The sequence below is a fragment of the Entelurus aequoreus genome, linkage group LG24, assembly GCF_033978785.1.
Source record: "Entelurus aequoreus isolate RoL-2023_Sb linkage group LG24, RoL_Eaeq_v1.1, whole genome shotgun sequence".
Taxonomy (NCBI): Eukaryota; Metazoa; Chordata; class Actinopteri; order Syngnathiformes; family Syngnathidae; genus Entelurus; species Entelurus aequoreus.
In genome coordinates this window covers 752,503-769,953 of record NC_084754.1, presented here as the reverse complement: position 1 = coordinate 769,953, position 17,451 = coordinate 752,503, and the positions used below count along the sequence as shown (strand labels likewise).

Here is a 17,451-nt window from a genome sequence, read left to right as displayed (position 1 = left end):
TCTGGCACCATGTAAACGTTCGTAAACCCAAAAGGTGGCAAATGGAGGTGTTGGTAGAGGGAGGTTCCACTGGAGTCATGTTTGAATCATCTTGCCAACCCAATATCGTGTATCGTCTCGTCATGGTCACACCCCTTAGTAACCACACCTGTTTTTGTGTGTCCTTTGTTGACATGTCACCACTGAAGGTGAAAAGGAAAAACTTGCGGCCCAAATTGACTAAAGCAAACAATTATTTGAGAATAATCAAAGTATAGAATATTGACTGCATAGTTAGTTGCATTATTGTCTTCATAAGCACACCTATGTCCAGTTTCACAATGCATGAAGTCTTAATACTTTCTTTTTACCTTGTATTATTTACAAGTCGGCTTCTACTGTACGACACGTAAGAATGTTCAAATGTCTCGTTCAGCAATAAATGTTTTATGTCGACAGATCGACTCCAGAACTGGTTATTCTATTTCCCCTCTTGTATTAAATGGCGCCCTGTGCAACACCCCCATTTTGACTGATACAAAGCAGGATATGATGCTTGCTGTCAGAACACAAAGGTAGGACTGGATCCATGCTGTACATTAATGTTGCACTCTCAGAACACAAAGGTAGGACTGGATCCATGCTGTACATTAATGTTGCACTCTCAGAACACAAAGGTAGGACTGGATCCATGCTGTACATTAATGTTGCACTCTCAGAACACAAAGGTAGGACTGGATCCATGCTGTACATTAATGTTGCACTCTCAGAACACAAAGGTAGGACTGGATCCATGCTGTACATTAATGTTGCACTCTCAGAACACAAAGGTAGGACTGGATCCATGCTGTACATTAATGTTGCACTCTCAGAACACAAAGGTAGGACTGGATCCATGCTGTACATTAATGTTGCCCTCTCAGAACACAAAGGTAGGACTGGATCCATGCTGTACATTAATGTTGCACTCTCAGAACACAAAGGTAGGACTGGATCCATGCTGTACATTAATGTTGCACTCTCAGAACTGGATCCATGCTGTACATTAATGTTGCACTTTCAGGACTGGATCCATGCTGTACATTATTAATGTTGCACTCTCAGAACACAAAGGTAGGACTGGATCCATGCTGTACATTAATGTTGCACTCTCAGAACACAAAGGTAGGACTGGATCCATGCTGTACATTAATGTTGCACTCTCAGAACTGGATCCATGCTGTACATTAATGTTGCACTTTCAGGACTGGATCCATGCTGTACATTATTAATGTTGCACTCTCAGAACACAAAGGTAGGACTGGATCCATGCTGTACATTAATGTTGCACTCTCAGAACACAAAGGTAGGACTGGATCCATGCTGTACATTAATGTTGCACTCTCAGAACACAAAGGTAGGACTGGATCCATGCTGTACATTAATGTTGCACTCTCAGAACTGGATCCATGCTGTACATTAATGTTGCACTCTCAGGACTGGATCCATGCTGTACATTAATGTTGCACTCTCAGGACTGGATCCATGCTGTACATTATTAATGTTGCACTCTCAGAACACAAAGGTAGGACTGGATCCATGCTGTACATTAATGTTGCACTCTCAGAACACAAAGGTAGGACTGGATCCATGCTGTACATTAATGTTGCACTCTCAGAACTGGATCCATGCTGTACATTAATGTTGCACTCTCAGGACTGGATCCATGCTGTACATTAATGTTGCACTCTCAGAACACAAAGGTAGGACTGGATCCATGCTGTACATTAATGTTGCACTCTCAGAACACAAAGGTAGGACTGGATCCATGCTGTACATTAATGTTGCACTCTCAGGACTGGATCCATGCTGTACATTAATGTTGCACTCTCAGAACACAAAGGTAGGACTGGATCCATGCTGTACATTAATGTTGCACTCTCAGAACTGGATCCATGCTGTACATTAATGTTGCACTCTCAGGACTGGATCCATGCTGTACATTAATGTTGCACTCTCAGAACTGGATCCATGCTGTACATTAATGTTGCACTCTCAGGACTGGATCCATGCTGTACATTAATGTTGCACTCTCAGGACTGGATCCATGCTGTACATTAATGTTGCACTCTCAGGACTGGATCCATGCTGTACATTATTAATGTTGCACTCTCAGAACACAAAGGTAGGACTGGATCCATGCTGTACATTAATGTTGCACTCTCAGAACTGGATCCATGCTGTACATTAATGTTGCACTCTCAGGACTGGATCCATGCTGTACATTAATGTTGCACTCTCAGGACTGGATCCATGCTGTACATTATTAATGTTGCACTCTCAGAACACAAAGGTAGGACTGGATCCATGCTGTACATTAATGTTGCACTCTCAGAACACAAAGGTAGGACTGGATCCATGCTGTACATTAATGTTGCACTCTCAGAACTGGATCCATGCTGTACATTAATGTTGCACTCTCAGGACTGGATCCATGCTGTACATTAATGTTGCACTCTCAGAACACAAAGGTAGGACTGGATCCATGCTGTACATTAATGTTGCACTCTCAGAACACAAAGGTAGGACTGGATCCATGCTGTACATTAATGTTGCACTCTCAGGACTGGATCCATGCTGTACATTAATGTTGCACTCTCAGAACACAAAGGTAGGACTGGATCCATGCTGTACATTAATGTTGCACTCTCAGAACTGGATCCATGCTGTACATTAATGTTGCACTCTCAGGACTGGATCCATGCTGTACATTAATGTTGCACTCTCAGAACTGGATCCATGCTGTACATTAATGTTGCACTCTCAGGACTGGATCCATGCTGTACATTAATGTTGCACTCTCAGGACTGGATCCATGCTGTACATTAATGTTGCACTCTCAGAACACAAAGGTAGGACTGGATCCATGCTGTACATTAATGTTGCACTCTCAGGACTGGATCCATGCTGTACATTAATGTTGCACTCTCAGAACACAAAGGTAGGACTGGATCCATGCTGTACATTAATGTTGCACTCTCAGAACTGGATCCATGCTGTACATTAATGTTGCACTCTCAGAACACAAAGGTAGGACTGGATCCATGCTGTACATTAATGTTGCACTCTCAGAACACAAAGGTAGGACTGGATCCATGCTGTACATTAATGTTGCACTCTCAGAACTGGATCCATGCTGTACATTAATGTTGCACTTTCAGGACTGGATCCATGCTGTACATTATTAATGTTGCACTCTCAGAACACAAAGGTAGGACTGGATCCATGCTGTACATTAATGTTGCACTCTCAGAACACAAAGGTAGGACTGGATCCATGCTGTACATTAATGTTGCACTCTCAGAACACAAAGGTAGGACTGGATCCATGCTGTACATTAATGTTGCACTCTCAGAACACAAAGGTAGGACTGGATCCATGCTGTACATCAGGGGTGTCAAAGTCAAATGGACGGAGGGCCAAATAAAAAATTTAGCTACAAGCCGAGGGCCGGACTGTTCGAATGTTCATTGAAAAATTTTTAAATGACGCATATAGTCTAGTGAACCTAATTGAACCTACTGAAAACCTAACAAATATATTCCAATATGATCAGATAAATAAAGCAATATTTTCTTATGGCTCTGTCAGTAATCTTTAATTTTCAACAGACACAAAAGACAAATTTCCTTTATATAAAAATCCCCATAACATGAACATTAAATGAAAGAAACCGGTATTCAAGGCACCATCAGTAGCCTATATTTTCTATTTTAGCAAAAGTGGGCTAAATTTACTTCAAAGAAAAAAACAATAATAGCAATTTTCTATCATCCACTCAACTGAAATATTTTTCAAATATAATTAAATTGAAATACAATAAAATAAAGTGCAAAAATCTATAAATCAAAAACAACACTTTGTTTAAGGAGAAGTAACATGCAGTGAAAACAAATATTAAACTTTAACTTTTAAACTTGAATTGAGTAAAAACTCTAAATATGTGATTGCACAGTAATGTTCACATTAAACCCCCCTCCTCCCTCCGTGGGAGGGAGGCGAGTTGGGTGCCCGAAACCCCCCGCTGGTTTCGGCCCGCCCCTTGGCGCGCGTGGCACGGCGGGCTCCGCGACCCGACGGCTGGCCCTCGTGGCTTGACGGCGGGCGCGTCCCGACGGGCCGCGCGTAGGGGTCAAACGCAGAAGTCTCAGGGCCTCGTGGTGAGGGGGTGGCCTGCGGGTTTCGGCCCGCTTGACCCCCCCGCTCCGCTTGGCGCGCGCGGCACATGACGGGTTCCGCCACCGACGCTCGGGCTGCAGCCCGACGGTGGTGCGGGCCCGGCGGTGACGCGCGGTTTGGGGAAACAAAGCAGAAGTCTCAGGGCCTCGGGGCCGGGTTTCGGCCCGCCCCCTTGGCGCGCGTGGCACGGCGGGCTCCGCGACTAACGGCCGGGCTGCAGCCCTTCGGCCGGCAGGCGCGTCCCGGCGGGCCGCTCGCCCCCTTTCGGAACCTTGGACCGGCATCCGCTTGGTGCGTGTAAAAGATCTGCGGTCTAAAAAAAAAAAAAAAAAAAAAAAAAGATCTGCGGTCTGCGGGCCGGTTCTAATAATAAATCAAGATCATCCCAAGGGCCGTAAAAAACCTTCTCGCGGGCCGGATATGGCCCGCGGGCCTTGACTCTGACATATGTGCTGTACATTAATGTTGCACTCTCAGAACACAAAGGTAGGACTGGATCCATGCTGTACATTAATGTTGCACTCTCAGAACTGGATCCATGCTGTACATTAATGTTGCACTCTCAGGACTGGATCCATGCTGTACATTAATGTTGCACTCTCAGGACTGGATCCATGCTGTACATTATTAATGTTGCACTCTCAGAACACAAAGGTAGGACTGGATCCATGCTGTACATTAATGTTGCACTCTCAGAACACAAAGGTAGGACTGGATCCATGCTGTACATTAATGTTGCACTCTCAGAACTGGATCCATGCTGTACATTAATGTTGCACTCTCAGGACTGGATCCATGCTGTACATTAATGTTGCACTCTCAGAACACAAAGGTAGGACTGGATCCATGCTGTACATTAATGTTGCACTCTCAGAACACAAAGGTAGGACTGGATCCATGCTGTACATTAATGTTGCACTCTCAGGACTGGATCCATGCTGTACATTAATGTTGCACTCTCAGAACACAAAGGTAGGACTGGATCCATGCTGTACATTAATGTTGCACTCTCAGAACTGGATCCATGCTGTACATTAATGTTGCACTCTCAGGACTGGATCCATGCTGTACATTAATGTTGCACTCTCAGAACTGGATCCATGCTGTACATTAATGTTGCACTCTCAGGACTGGATCCATGCTGTACATTAATGTTGCACTCTCAGGACTGGATCCATGCTGTACATTAATGTTGCACTCTCAGAACACAAAGGTAGGACTGGATCCATGCTGTACATTAATGTTGCACTCTCAGGACTGGATCCATGCTGTACATTAATGTTGCACTCTCAGAACACAAAAGTAGGACTGGATCCATGCTGTACATTAATGTTGCACTCTCAGAACTGGATCCATGCTGTACATTAATGTTGCACTCTCAGAACACAAAGGTAGGACTGGATCCATGCTGTACATTAATGTTGCACTCTCAGAACTGGATCCATGCTGTACATTAATGTTGCACTCTCAGGACTGGATCCATGCTGTACATTATTAATGTTGCACTCTCAGAACACAAAGGTAGGACTGGATCCATGCTGTACATTAATGTTGCACTCTCAGAACACAAAGGTAGGACTGGATCCATGCTGTACATTAATGTTGCACTCTCAGGACTGGATCCATGCTGTACATTATTAATGTTGCACTCTCAGAACACAAAGGTAGGACTGGATCCATGCTGTACATTAATGTTGCACTCTCAGGACTGGATCCATGCTGTACATTATTAATGTTGCACTCTCAGAACACAAAGGTAGGACTGGATCCATGCTGTACATTAATGTTGCACTCTCAGAACACAAAGGTAGGACTGGATCCATGCTGTACATTAATGTTGCACTCTCAGAACACAAAGGTAGGACTGGATCCATGCTGTACATTAATGTTGCACTCTCAGGACTGGATCCATGCTGTACATTATTAATGTTGCACTCTCAGAACACAAAGGTAGGACTGGATCCATGCTGTACATTAATGTTGCACTCTCAGAACACAAAGGTAGGACTGGATCCATGCTGTACATTAATGTTGCACTCTCAGGACTGGATCCATGCTGTACATTATTAATGTTGCACTCTCAGAACACAAAGGTAGGACTGGATCCATGCTGTACATTAATGTTGCACTCTCAGAACTGGATCCATGCTGTACATTAATGTTGCACTCTCAGGACTGGATCCATGCTGTACATTATTAATGTTGCACTCTCAGAACACAAAGGTAGGACTGGATCCATGCTGTACATTAATGTTGCACTCTCAGAACACAAAGGTAGGACTGGATCCATGCTGTACATTAATGTTGCACTCTCAGAACTGGATCCATGCTGTACATTAATGTTGCACTCTCAGGACTGGATCCATGCTGTACATTATTAATGTTGCACTCTCAGAACACAAAGGTAGGACTGGATCCATGCTGTACATTAATGTTGCACTCTCAGAACACAAAGGTAGGACTGGATCCATGCTGTACATTAATGTTGCACTCTCAGGACTGGATCCATGCTGTACATTATTAATGTTGCACTCTCAGAACACAAAGGTAGGACTGGATCCATGCTGTACATTAATGTTGCACTCTCAGGACTGGATCCATGCTGTACATTATTAATGTTGCACTCTCAGAACACAAAGGTAGGACTGGATCCATGCTGTACATTAATGTTGCACTCTCAGAACACAAAGGTAGGACTGGATCCATGCTGTACATTAATGTTGCACTCTCAGAACACAAAGGTAGGACTGGATCCATGCTGTACATTAATGTTGCACTCTCAGGACTGGATCCATGCTGTACATTATTAATGTTGCACTCTCAGAACACAAAGGTAGGACTGGATCCATGCTGTACATTAATGTTGCACTCTCAGAACACAAAGGTAGGACTGGATCCATGCTGTACATTAATGTTGCACTCTCAGGACTGGATCCATGCTGTACATTATTAATGTTGCACTCTCAGAACACAAAGGTAGGACTGGATCCATGCTGTACATTAATGTTGCACTCTCACTCTAATGGCGCTCGCTACCTGCAAACGTCGCCTTCAGGTTGCGTGTGTACAATACTGCAGGTGTTCTCCCCTTTTTGCAGTTTGATGTTTTAATGTAAACACATTTGTATGCGTGAACATTGAATGTAGCTAAAGAAAGAATGGCTGGAAATATGAATTTAGCATTAAATCCCCCCCCCCCCCCCCCACAACCATAGGTTTTACAGTATAAAAAACTTGCATGAATTTTGATGTAAAATAAAACTGGTACAGTTTTTCCATTTCATTTAATTTAATTCCATGTATTTTATTTAATTACACTAAAATTGTGAGCTGCTGCCAGTTTTATACAGTACAATTTAAAGATTTGGTTTTGTACAGCGTATGTAAAAAAAGACAATTATACACATTTATATTCATACTGTATATTATTCACTGTTAAATGTGGCCCTCTGAGGGCAACCATAACTGCCATGTGGCCCTCAATGAAAGTGACTTTGACTAGGAAGTCTTCCCACATCATGCATGCTGGGTTACTTGGAGACTAAATAGTCCATGAACACATCATGCATGCTGGGTTACTTGGACACTAAATAGTCCATGAACACATCATGCATGCTGGGTTACTTGGAGACTAAATAGTCCATGAACACATCATGCATGCTGGGTTACTTGGAGACTAAATAGTCCATGAACACATCATGCATGCTGGGTTACTTGGACACTAAATAGTCCATGAACACATCATGCATGCTGGGTTACTTGGACACTAAATAGTCCATGAACACATCATGCATGCTGGGTTACTTGGAGACTAAATAGTCCATGAACACATCATGCATGCTGGGTTACTTGGAGACTAAATAGTCCATGAACACATCATGCATGCTGGGTTACTTGGAGACTAAATAGTCCATGAACACATCATGCATGCTGGGTTACTTGGAGACTAAATAGTCCATGAACACATCATGCATGCTGGGTTACTTGGAGACTAAATAGTCCATGAACACATCATGCATGCTGGGTTACTTGGAGACTAAATAGTCCATGAACACATCATGCATGCTGGGTTACTTGGACACTAAATAGTCCATGAACACATCATGCATGCTGGGTTACTTGGACACTAAATAGTCCATGAACACATCATGCATGCTGGGTTACTTGGAGACTAAATAGTCCATGAACACATCATGCATGCTGGGTTACTTGGAGACTAAATAGTCCATGAACACATCATGCATGCTGGGTTACTTGGAGACTAAATAGTCCATGAACACATCATGCATGCTGGGTTACTTGGAGACTAAATAGTCCATGAACACATCATGCATGCTGGGTTACTTGGAGACTAAATAGTCCATGAACACATCATGCATGCTGGGTTACTTGGACACTAAATAGTCCATGAACACATCATGCATGCTGGGTTACTTGGACACTAAATAGTCCATGAACACATCATGCATGCTGGGTTACTTGGAGACTAAATAGTCCATGAACACATCATGCATGCTGGGTTACTTGGAGACTAAATAGTCCATGAACACATCATGCATGCTGGGTTACTTGGAGACTAAATAGTCCATGAACACATCATGCATGCTGGGTTACTTGGAGACTGAATAGTCCATGAACACATCATGCATGCTGGGTTACTTGGAGACTGAATAGTCCATGAACACATCATGCATGCTGGGTTACTTGGAGACTGAATAGTCCATGAACACATCATGCATGCTGGGTTACTTGGAGACTAAATAGTCCATGAACACATCATGCATGCTGGGTTACTTGGAGACTAAATAGTCCATGAACACATCATGCATGCTGGGTTACTTGGAGACTAAATAGTCCATGAACACATCATGCATGCTGGGTTACTTGGAGACTAAATAGTCCATGAACACATCATGCATGCTGGGTTACTTGGAGACTAAATAGTCCATGAACACATCATGCATGCTGGGTTACTTGGAGACTAAATAGTCCATGAACACATCATGCATGCTGGGTTACTTGGACACTAAATAGTCCATGAACACATCATGCATGCTGGGTTACTTGGAGACTAAATAGTCCATGAACACATCATGCATGCTGGGTTACTTGGAGACTAAATAGTCCATGAACACATCATGCATGCTGGGTTACTTGGAGACTAAATAGTCCATGAACACATCATGCATGCTGGGTTACTTGGAGACTAAATAGTCCATGAACACATCATGCATGCTGGGTTACTTGGAGACTAAATAGTCCATGAACACATCATGCATGCTGGGTTACTTGGAGACTAAATAGTCCATGAACACATCATGCATGCTGGGTTACTTGGAGACTAAATAGTCCATGAACACATCATGCATGCTGGGTTACTTGGAGACTAAATAGTCCATGAACACATCATGCATGCTGGGTTACTTGGACACTAAATAGTCCATGAACACATCATGCATGCTGGGTTACTTGGACACTAAATAGTCCATGAACACATCATGCATGCTGGGTTACTTGGAGACTAAATAGTCCATGAACACATCATGCATGCTGGGTTACTTGGAGACTAAATAGTCCATGAACACATCATGCATGCTGGGTTACTTGGAGACTAAATAGTCCATGAACACATCATGCATGCTGGGTTACTTGGAGACTAAATAGTCCATGAACACATCATGCATGCTGGGTTACTTGGAGACTAAATAGTCCATGAACACATCATGCATGCTGGGTTACTTGGACACTAAATAGTCCATGAACACATCATGCATGCTGGGTTACTTGGACACTAAATAGTCCATGAACACATCATGCATGCTGGGTTACTTGGAGACTAAATAGTCCATGAACACATCATGCATGCTGGGTTACTTGGAGACTAAATAGTCCATGAACACATCATGCATGCTGGGTTACTTGGAGACTAAATAGTCCATGAACACATCATGCATGCTGGGTTACTTGGAGACTGAATAGTCCATGAACACATCATGCATGCTGGGTTACTTGGAGACTGAATAGTCCATGAACACATCATGCATGCTGGGTTACTTGGAGACTGAATAGTCCATGAACACATCATGCATGCTGGGTTACTTGGAGACTAAATAGTCCATGAACACATCATGCATGCTGGGTTACTTGGAGACTAAATAGTCCATGAACACATCATGCATGCTGGGTTACTTGGAGACTAAATAGTCCATGAACACATCATGCATGCTGGGTTACTTGGAGACTAAATAGTCCATGAACACATCATGCATGCTGGGTTACTTGGAGACTAAATAGTCCATGAACACATCATGCATGCTGGGTTACTTGGAGACTAAATAGTCCATGAACACATCATGCATGCTGGGTTACTTGGACACTAAATAGTCCATGAACACATCATGCATGCTGGGTTACTTGGAGACTAAATAGTCCATGAACACATCATGCATGCTGGGTTACTTGGAGACTGAATAGTCCATGAACACATCATGCATGCTGGGTTACTTGGAGACTAAATAGTCCATGAACACATCATGCATGCTGGGTTACTTGGAGACTAAATAGTCCATGAACACATCATGCATGCTGGGTTACTTGGAGACTAAATAGTCCATGAACACATCATGCATGCTGGGTTACTTGGAGACTAAATAGTCCATGAACACATCATGCATGCTGGGTTACTTGGACACTAAATAGTCCATGAACACATCATGCATGCTGGGTTACTTGGAGACTAAATAGTCCATGAACACATCATGCATGCTGGGTTACTTGGAGACTAAATAGTCCATGAACACATCATGCATGCTGGGTTACTTGGAGACTAAATAGTCCATGAACACATCATGCATGCTGGGTTACTTGGAGACTAAATAGTCCATGAACACATCATGCATGCTGGGTTACTTGGAGACTAAATAGTCCATGAACACATCATGCATGCTGGGTTACTTGGACACTAAATAGTCCATGAACACATCATGCATGCTGGGTTACCTGGACACTAAATAGTCCATGAACACATCATGCATGCTGGGTTACTTGGACACTAAATAGTCCATGAACACATCATGCATGCTGGGTTACTTGGACACTAAATAGTCCATGAACACATCATGCATGCTGGGTTACTTGGACACTAAATAGTCCATGAACACATCATGCATGCTGGGTTACTTGGAGACTAAATAGTCCATGAACACATCATGCATGCTGGGTTACTTGGAGACTAAATAGTCCATGAACACATCATGCATGCTGGGTTACTTGGAGACTAAATAGTCCATGAACACATCATGCATGCTGGGTTACTTGGAGACTAAATAGTCCATGAACACATCATGCATGCTGGGTTACTTGGAGACTAAATAGTCCATGAACACATCATGCATGCTGGGTTACTTGGAGACTAAATAGTCCATGAACACATCATGCATGCTGGGTTACTTGGAGACTAAATAGTCCATGAACACATCATGCATGCTGGGTTACTTGGAGACTAAATAGTCCATGAACACATCATGCATGCTGGGTTACTTGGAGACTAAATAGTCCATGAACACATCATGCATGCTGGGTTACTTGGACACTAAATAGTCCATGAACACATCATGCATGCTGGGTTACCTGGACACTAAATAGTCCATGAACACATCATGCATGCTGGGTTACTTGGACACTAAATAGTCCATGAACACATCATGCATGCTGGGTTACTTGGACACTAAATAGTCCATGAACACATCATGCATGCTGGGTTACTTGGACACTAAATAGTCCATGAACACATCATGCATGCTGGGTTACTTGGAGACTAAATAGTCCATGAACACATCATGCATGCTGGGTTACTTGGACACTAAATAGTCCATGAACACATCATGCATGCTGGGTTACCTGGACACTAAATAGTCCATGAACACATCATGCATGCTGGGTTACTTGGACACTAAATAGTCCATGAACACATCATGCATGCTGGGTTACTTGGACACTAAATAGTCCATGAACACATCATGCATGCTGGGTTACTTGGACACTAAATAGTCCATGAACACATCATGCATGCTGGGTTACTTGGAGACTAAATAGTCCATGAACACATCATGCATGCTGGGTTACTTGGAGACTAAATAGTCCATGAACACATCATGCATGCTGGGTTACTTGGAGACTAAATAGTCCATGAACACATCATGCATGCTGGGTTACTTGGAGACTAAATAGTCCATGAACACATCATGCATGCTGGGTTACTTGGAGACTAAATAGTCCATGAACACATCATGCATGCTGGGTTACTTGGACACTAAATAGTCCATGAACACATCATGCATGCTGGGTTACTTGGAGACTAAATAGTCCATGAACAAACTGCAAGTAGTTGCTTGGATTGGATCATCTTAAGTCACCTCAGAGAAAACTAAAGAACACGGATGAACTTTAAGGTCCAATTCTAAATCTGGCTCCGGAATATCAGTTTGATGCAGAAAAAGCAGACTAATAGTCCTATAAAAATGTATTTATTTTCAAGGAAACCACTGAATAACACTGAATTACAACAGGATTGATCATTCAATAGTCCAGAAAACGTATAAATCATAAAAGATCCCACGTATGCGACATGGAACCCAAAGCAAATGTCGGTACTACGCACTCTTTTTTTGTATTTCCTGCTCAAACTTGAGGCGACTGTAGAAAAGTGACAGACATGATGTTACAAAAGGTCAGATGTCAGAGTGCAAGATGGTCGCAAATACAAACCTCCAAAATGATCACGTGGCCATCATGGCTTTGTATTCACTGACGTCTATTCTAGTTGACATTCTTTTACACCTTGTCCTCTTTTTTTAACGCCACCTTGCACGCACACTTGCATGGAACGGAGGAAAGCATCACAGCAGGAACACAAACAAAACACACCAACATATTTCTTTACCAAAAAAAAGAATCCATACTAAAATCCAAAAATAAAAAGGACTTAAAAACGGTAAAAAGGAAAGAACAATCTGTACAAATATTTACAAGAAAAGAGCCACAAATAAGTATAATACAGGTTTGACTGGCCATCCTGGGACCTGGTCCACACCATCCTGGGACCTGGTCCACACAATCCTGGGACCTGGTCCACACAATCCTGGGACCTGGTCCACACCATCCTGGGACCTGGTCCACACCATCCTGGGACCTGGTCCACACCATCCTGGGACCTGGTCCACACAATCCTGGGACCTGGTCCACACCATCCTGGGACCTGGTCCACACAATCCTGGGACCTGGTCCACACAATCCTGGGACCTGGTCCACACAATCACATTCAGTTTGTTGACAAAACATCTTCAATGAAGTCCTGCACTTTCTGCATAAAAACATTATTTTGTGTATTAAAAGTGTCATCCTTGTGTTTCCATGGCGATCTGCACGTGCTCAGTCTGACGGCAGGAGGTCGTGCAAACGAAAGCGGTCTCTGATGTGTGGTCTGACGTCTTCTTTCTGGTAAACACAAGCACAACAAAAGTAAGTACGGTGGTACCTCAACTCACCACTTGTGAGTACTTTGACACTCAACTCACCACTTGTGCGTACTTTGACATAGAAGCACTCAACTCACCACTTGTGAGTACTTTGACACTCAACTCACCACTTGTGAGTACTTTGACACTCAACTCACCACTTGTGAGTACTTTGACACTCAACTCACCACTTGTGAGTACTTTGACACTCAACTCACCACTTGTGAGTACTTTGACATAGAAGCACTCAACTCACCACTTGTGAGTACTTTGACACTCAACTCACCACTTGTGCGTACTTTGACATAGAAGCACTCAACTCACCACTTGTGAGTACTTTGACACTCAACTCACCACTTGTGAGTACTTTGACACTCAACTCACCACTTGTGAGTACTTTGACACTCAACTCACCACTTGTGAGTACTTTGACACTCAACTCACCACTTGTGAGTACTTTGACACTCAACTCACCACTTGTGAGTACTTTGACATAGAAGCACTCAACTCACCACTTGTGAGTACTTTGACATAGGAGCACTCAACTCACCACTTGTGAGTACTTTGACACTCAACTCACCACTTGTGAGTACTTTGACACTCAACTCACCACTTGTGAGTACTTTGACACTCAACTCACCACTTGTGAGTACTTTGACATAGAAGCACTCAACTCACCACTTGTGAGTACTTTGACATAGGAGCACTCAACTCACCACTTGTGAGTACTTTGACATAGGAGCACTCAACTCACCACTTGTGAGTACTTTGACATAGAAGCACTCAACTCACCACTTGTGAGTACTTTGACACTCAACTCACCACTTGTGAGTACTTTGACACTCAACTCACCACTTGTGAGTACTTTGACATAGAAGCACTCAACTCACCACTTGTGAGTACTTTGACATAGAAGCACTCAACTCACCACTTGTGAGTACTTTGACATAGGAGCACTCAACTCACCACTTGTGAGTACTTTGACATAGGAGCACTCAACTCACCACTTGTGAGTACTTTGACATAGTAGCACTCAACTCACCACTTGTGAGTACTTTGACACTCAACTCACCACTTGTGAGTACTTTGACACTCAACTCACCACTTGTGAGTACTTTGACACTCAACTCACCACTTGTGAGTACTTTGACATAGAAGCACTCAACTCACCACTTGTGAGTACTTTGACATAGAAGCACTCAACTCACCACTTGTGAGTACTTTGACATAGTAGCACTCAACTCACCACTTGTGAGTACTTTGACACTCAACTCACCACTTGTGAGTACTTTGACATAGGAGCACTCAACTCACCACTTGTGAGTACTTTGACATAGTAGCACTCAACTCACCACTTGTGAGTACTTTGACATAGTAGCACTCAACTCACCACTTGTGAGTACTTTGACATAGAAGCACTCAACTCACCACTTGTGAGTACTTTGACACTCAACTCACCACTTGTGAGTACTTTGACACTCAACTCACCACTTGTGAGTACTTTGACATAGAAGCACTCAACTCACCACTTGTGAGTACTTTGACATAGAAGCACTCAACTCACCACTTGTGAGTACTTTGACATAGGAGCACTCAACTCACCACTTGTGAGTACTTTGACATAGTAGCACTCAACTCACCACTTGTGAGTACTTTGACACTCAACTCACCACTTGTGAGTACTTTGACACTCAACTCACCACTTGTGAGTACTTTGACACTCAACTCACCACTTGTGAGTACTTTGACATAGAAGCACTCAACTCACCACTTGTGAGTACTTTGACATAGGAGCACTCAACTCACCACTTGTGAGTACTTTGACATAGAAGCACTCAACTCACCACTTGTGAGTACTTTGACATAGAAGCACTCAACTCACCACTTGTGAGTACTTTGACACTCAACTCACCACTTGTGAGTACTTTGACACTCAACTCACCACTTGTGAGTACTTTGACATAGAAGCACTCAACTCACCACTTGTGAGTACTTTGACATAGAAGCACTCAACTCACCACTTGTGAGTACTTTGACATAGGAGCACTCAACTCACCACTTGTGAGTACTTTGACATAGGAGCACTCAACTCACCACTTGTGAGTACTTTGACATAGTAGCACTCAACTCACCACTTGTGAGTACTTTGACATAGTAGCACTCAACTCACCACTTGTGAGTACTTTGACATAGAAGCACTCAACTCACCACTTGTGAGTACTTTGACATAGAAGCACTCAACTCACCACTTGTGAGTACTTTGACACTCAACTCACCACTTGTGAGTACTTTGACACTCAACTCACCACTTGTGAGTACTTTGACATAGAAGCACTCAACTCACCACTTGTGAGTACTTTGACATAGAAGCACTCAACTCACCACTTGTGAGTACTTTGACATAGTAGCACTCAACTCACCACTTGTGAGTACTTTGACATAGTAGCACTCAACTCACCACTTGTGAGTACTTTGACATAGGAGCACTCAACTCACCACTTGTGAGTACTTTGACATAGGAGCACTCAACTCACCACTTGTGAGTACTTTGACATAGTAGCACTCAACTCACCACTTGTGAGTACTTTGACATAGGAGCACTCAACTCACCACTTGTGAGTACTTTGACATAGAAGCACTCAACTCACCACTTGTGAGTACTTTGACACTCAACTCACCACTTGTGAGTACTTTGACATAGAAGCACTCAACTCACCACTTGTGAGTACTTTGACATAGAAGCACTCAACTCACCACTTGTGAGTACTTTGACATAGTAGCACTCAACTCACCACTTGTGAGTACTTTGACATAGTAGCACTCAACTCACCACTTGTGAGTACTTTGACATAGGAGCACTCAACTCACCACTTGTGAGTACTTTGACATAGGAGCACTCAACTCACCACTTGTGAGTACTTTGACATAGTAGCACTCAACTCACCACTTGTGAGTACTTTGACATAGGAGCACTCAACTCACCACTTGTGAGTACTTTGACATAGTAGCACTCAACTCACCACTTGTGAGTACTTTGACACTCAACTCACCACTTGTGAGTACTTTGACATAGAAGCACTCAACTCACCACTTGTGAGTACTTTGACATAGGAGCACTCAACTCACCACTTGTGAGTACTTTGACATAGTAGCACTCAACTCACCACTTGTGAGTACTTTGACATAGTAGCACTCAACTCACCACTTGTGAGTACTTTGACATAGAAGCACTCAACTCACCACTTGTGAGTACTTTGACATAGTAGCACTCAACTCACCACTTGTGAGTACTTTGACATAGTAGCACTCAACTCACCACTTGTGAGTACTTTGACATAGGAGCACTCAACTCACCACTTGTGAGTACTTTGACATAGTAGCACTCAACTCACCACTTGTGAGTACTTTGACATAGGAGCACTCAACTCACCACTTGTGAGTACTTTGACATAGTAGCACTCAACTCACCACTTGTGAGTACTTTGACATAGTAGCACTCAACTCACCACTTGTGAGTACTTTGACATAGTAGCACTCAACTCACCACTTGTGAGTACTTTGACATAGTAGCACTCAACTCACCACTTGTGAGTACTTTGACATAGTAGCACTCAACTCACCACTTGTGAGTACTTTGACATAGGAGCACTCAACTCACCACTTGTGAGTACTTTGACATAGAAGCACTCAACTCACCACTTGTGAGTACTTTGACATAGTAGCACTCAACTCACCACTT

General features: G+C 43.0%; 1 protein-coding gene across 2 annotated transcripts in view; it reads right to left on the bottom strand.

Moving 5' to 3' along the window:
• Positions 1-13,064: 13,064 nt before the first annotated feature.
• The window catches only part of ctdspl2a (CTD (carboxy-terminal domain, RNA polymerase II, polypeptide A) small phosphatase like 2a), a 39,930-nt gene continuing 35,543 nt past the window's right edge, over positions 13,065-17,451 (bottom strand). For both annotated transcript variants that reach the window (XM_062035945.1, XM_062035946.1), the window contains exon 13: positions 13,065-13,692. In XM_062035945.1, the coding sequence (XP_061891929.1) occupies positions 13,627-13,692 (66 nt within the window). In that variant the 3' untranslated portion in view covers positions 13,065-13,626. The remainder of the gene's footprint in view (positions 13,693-17,451) is intronic.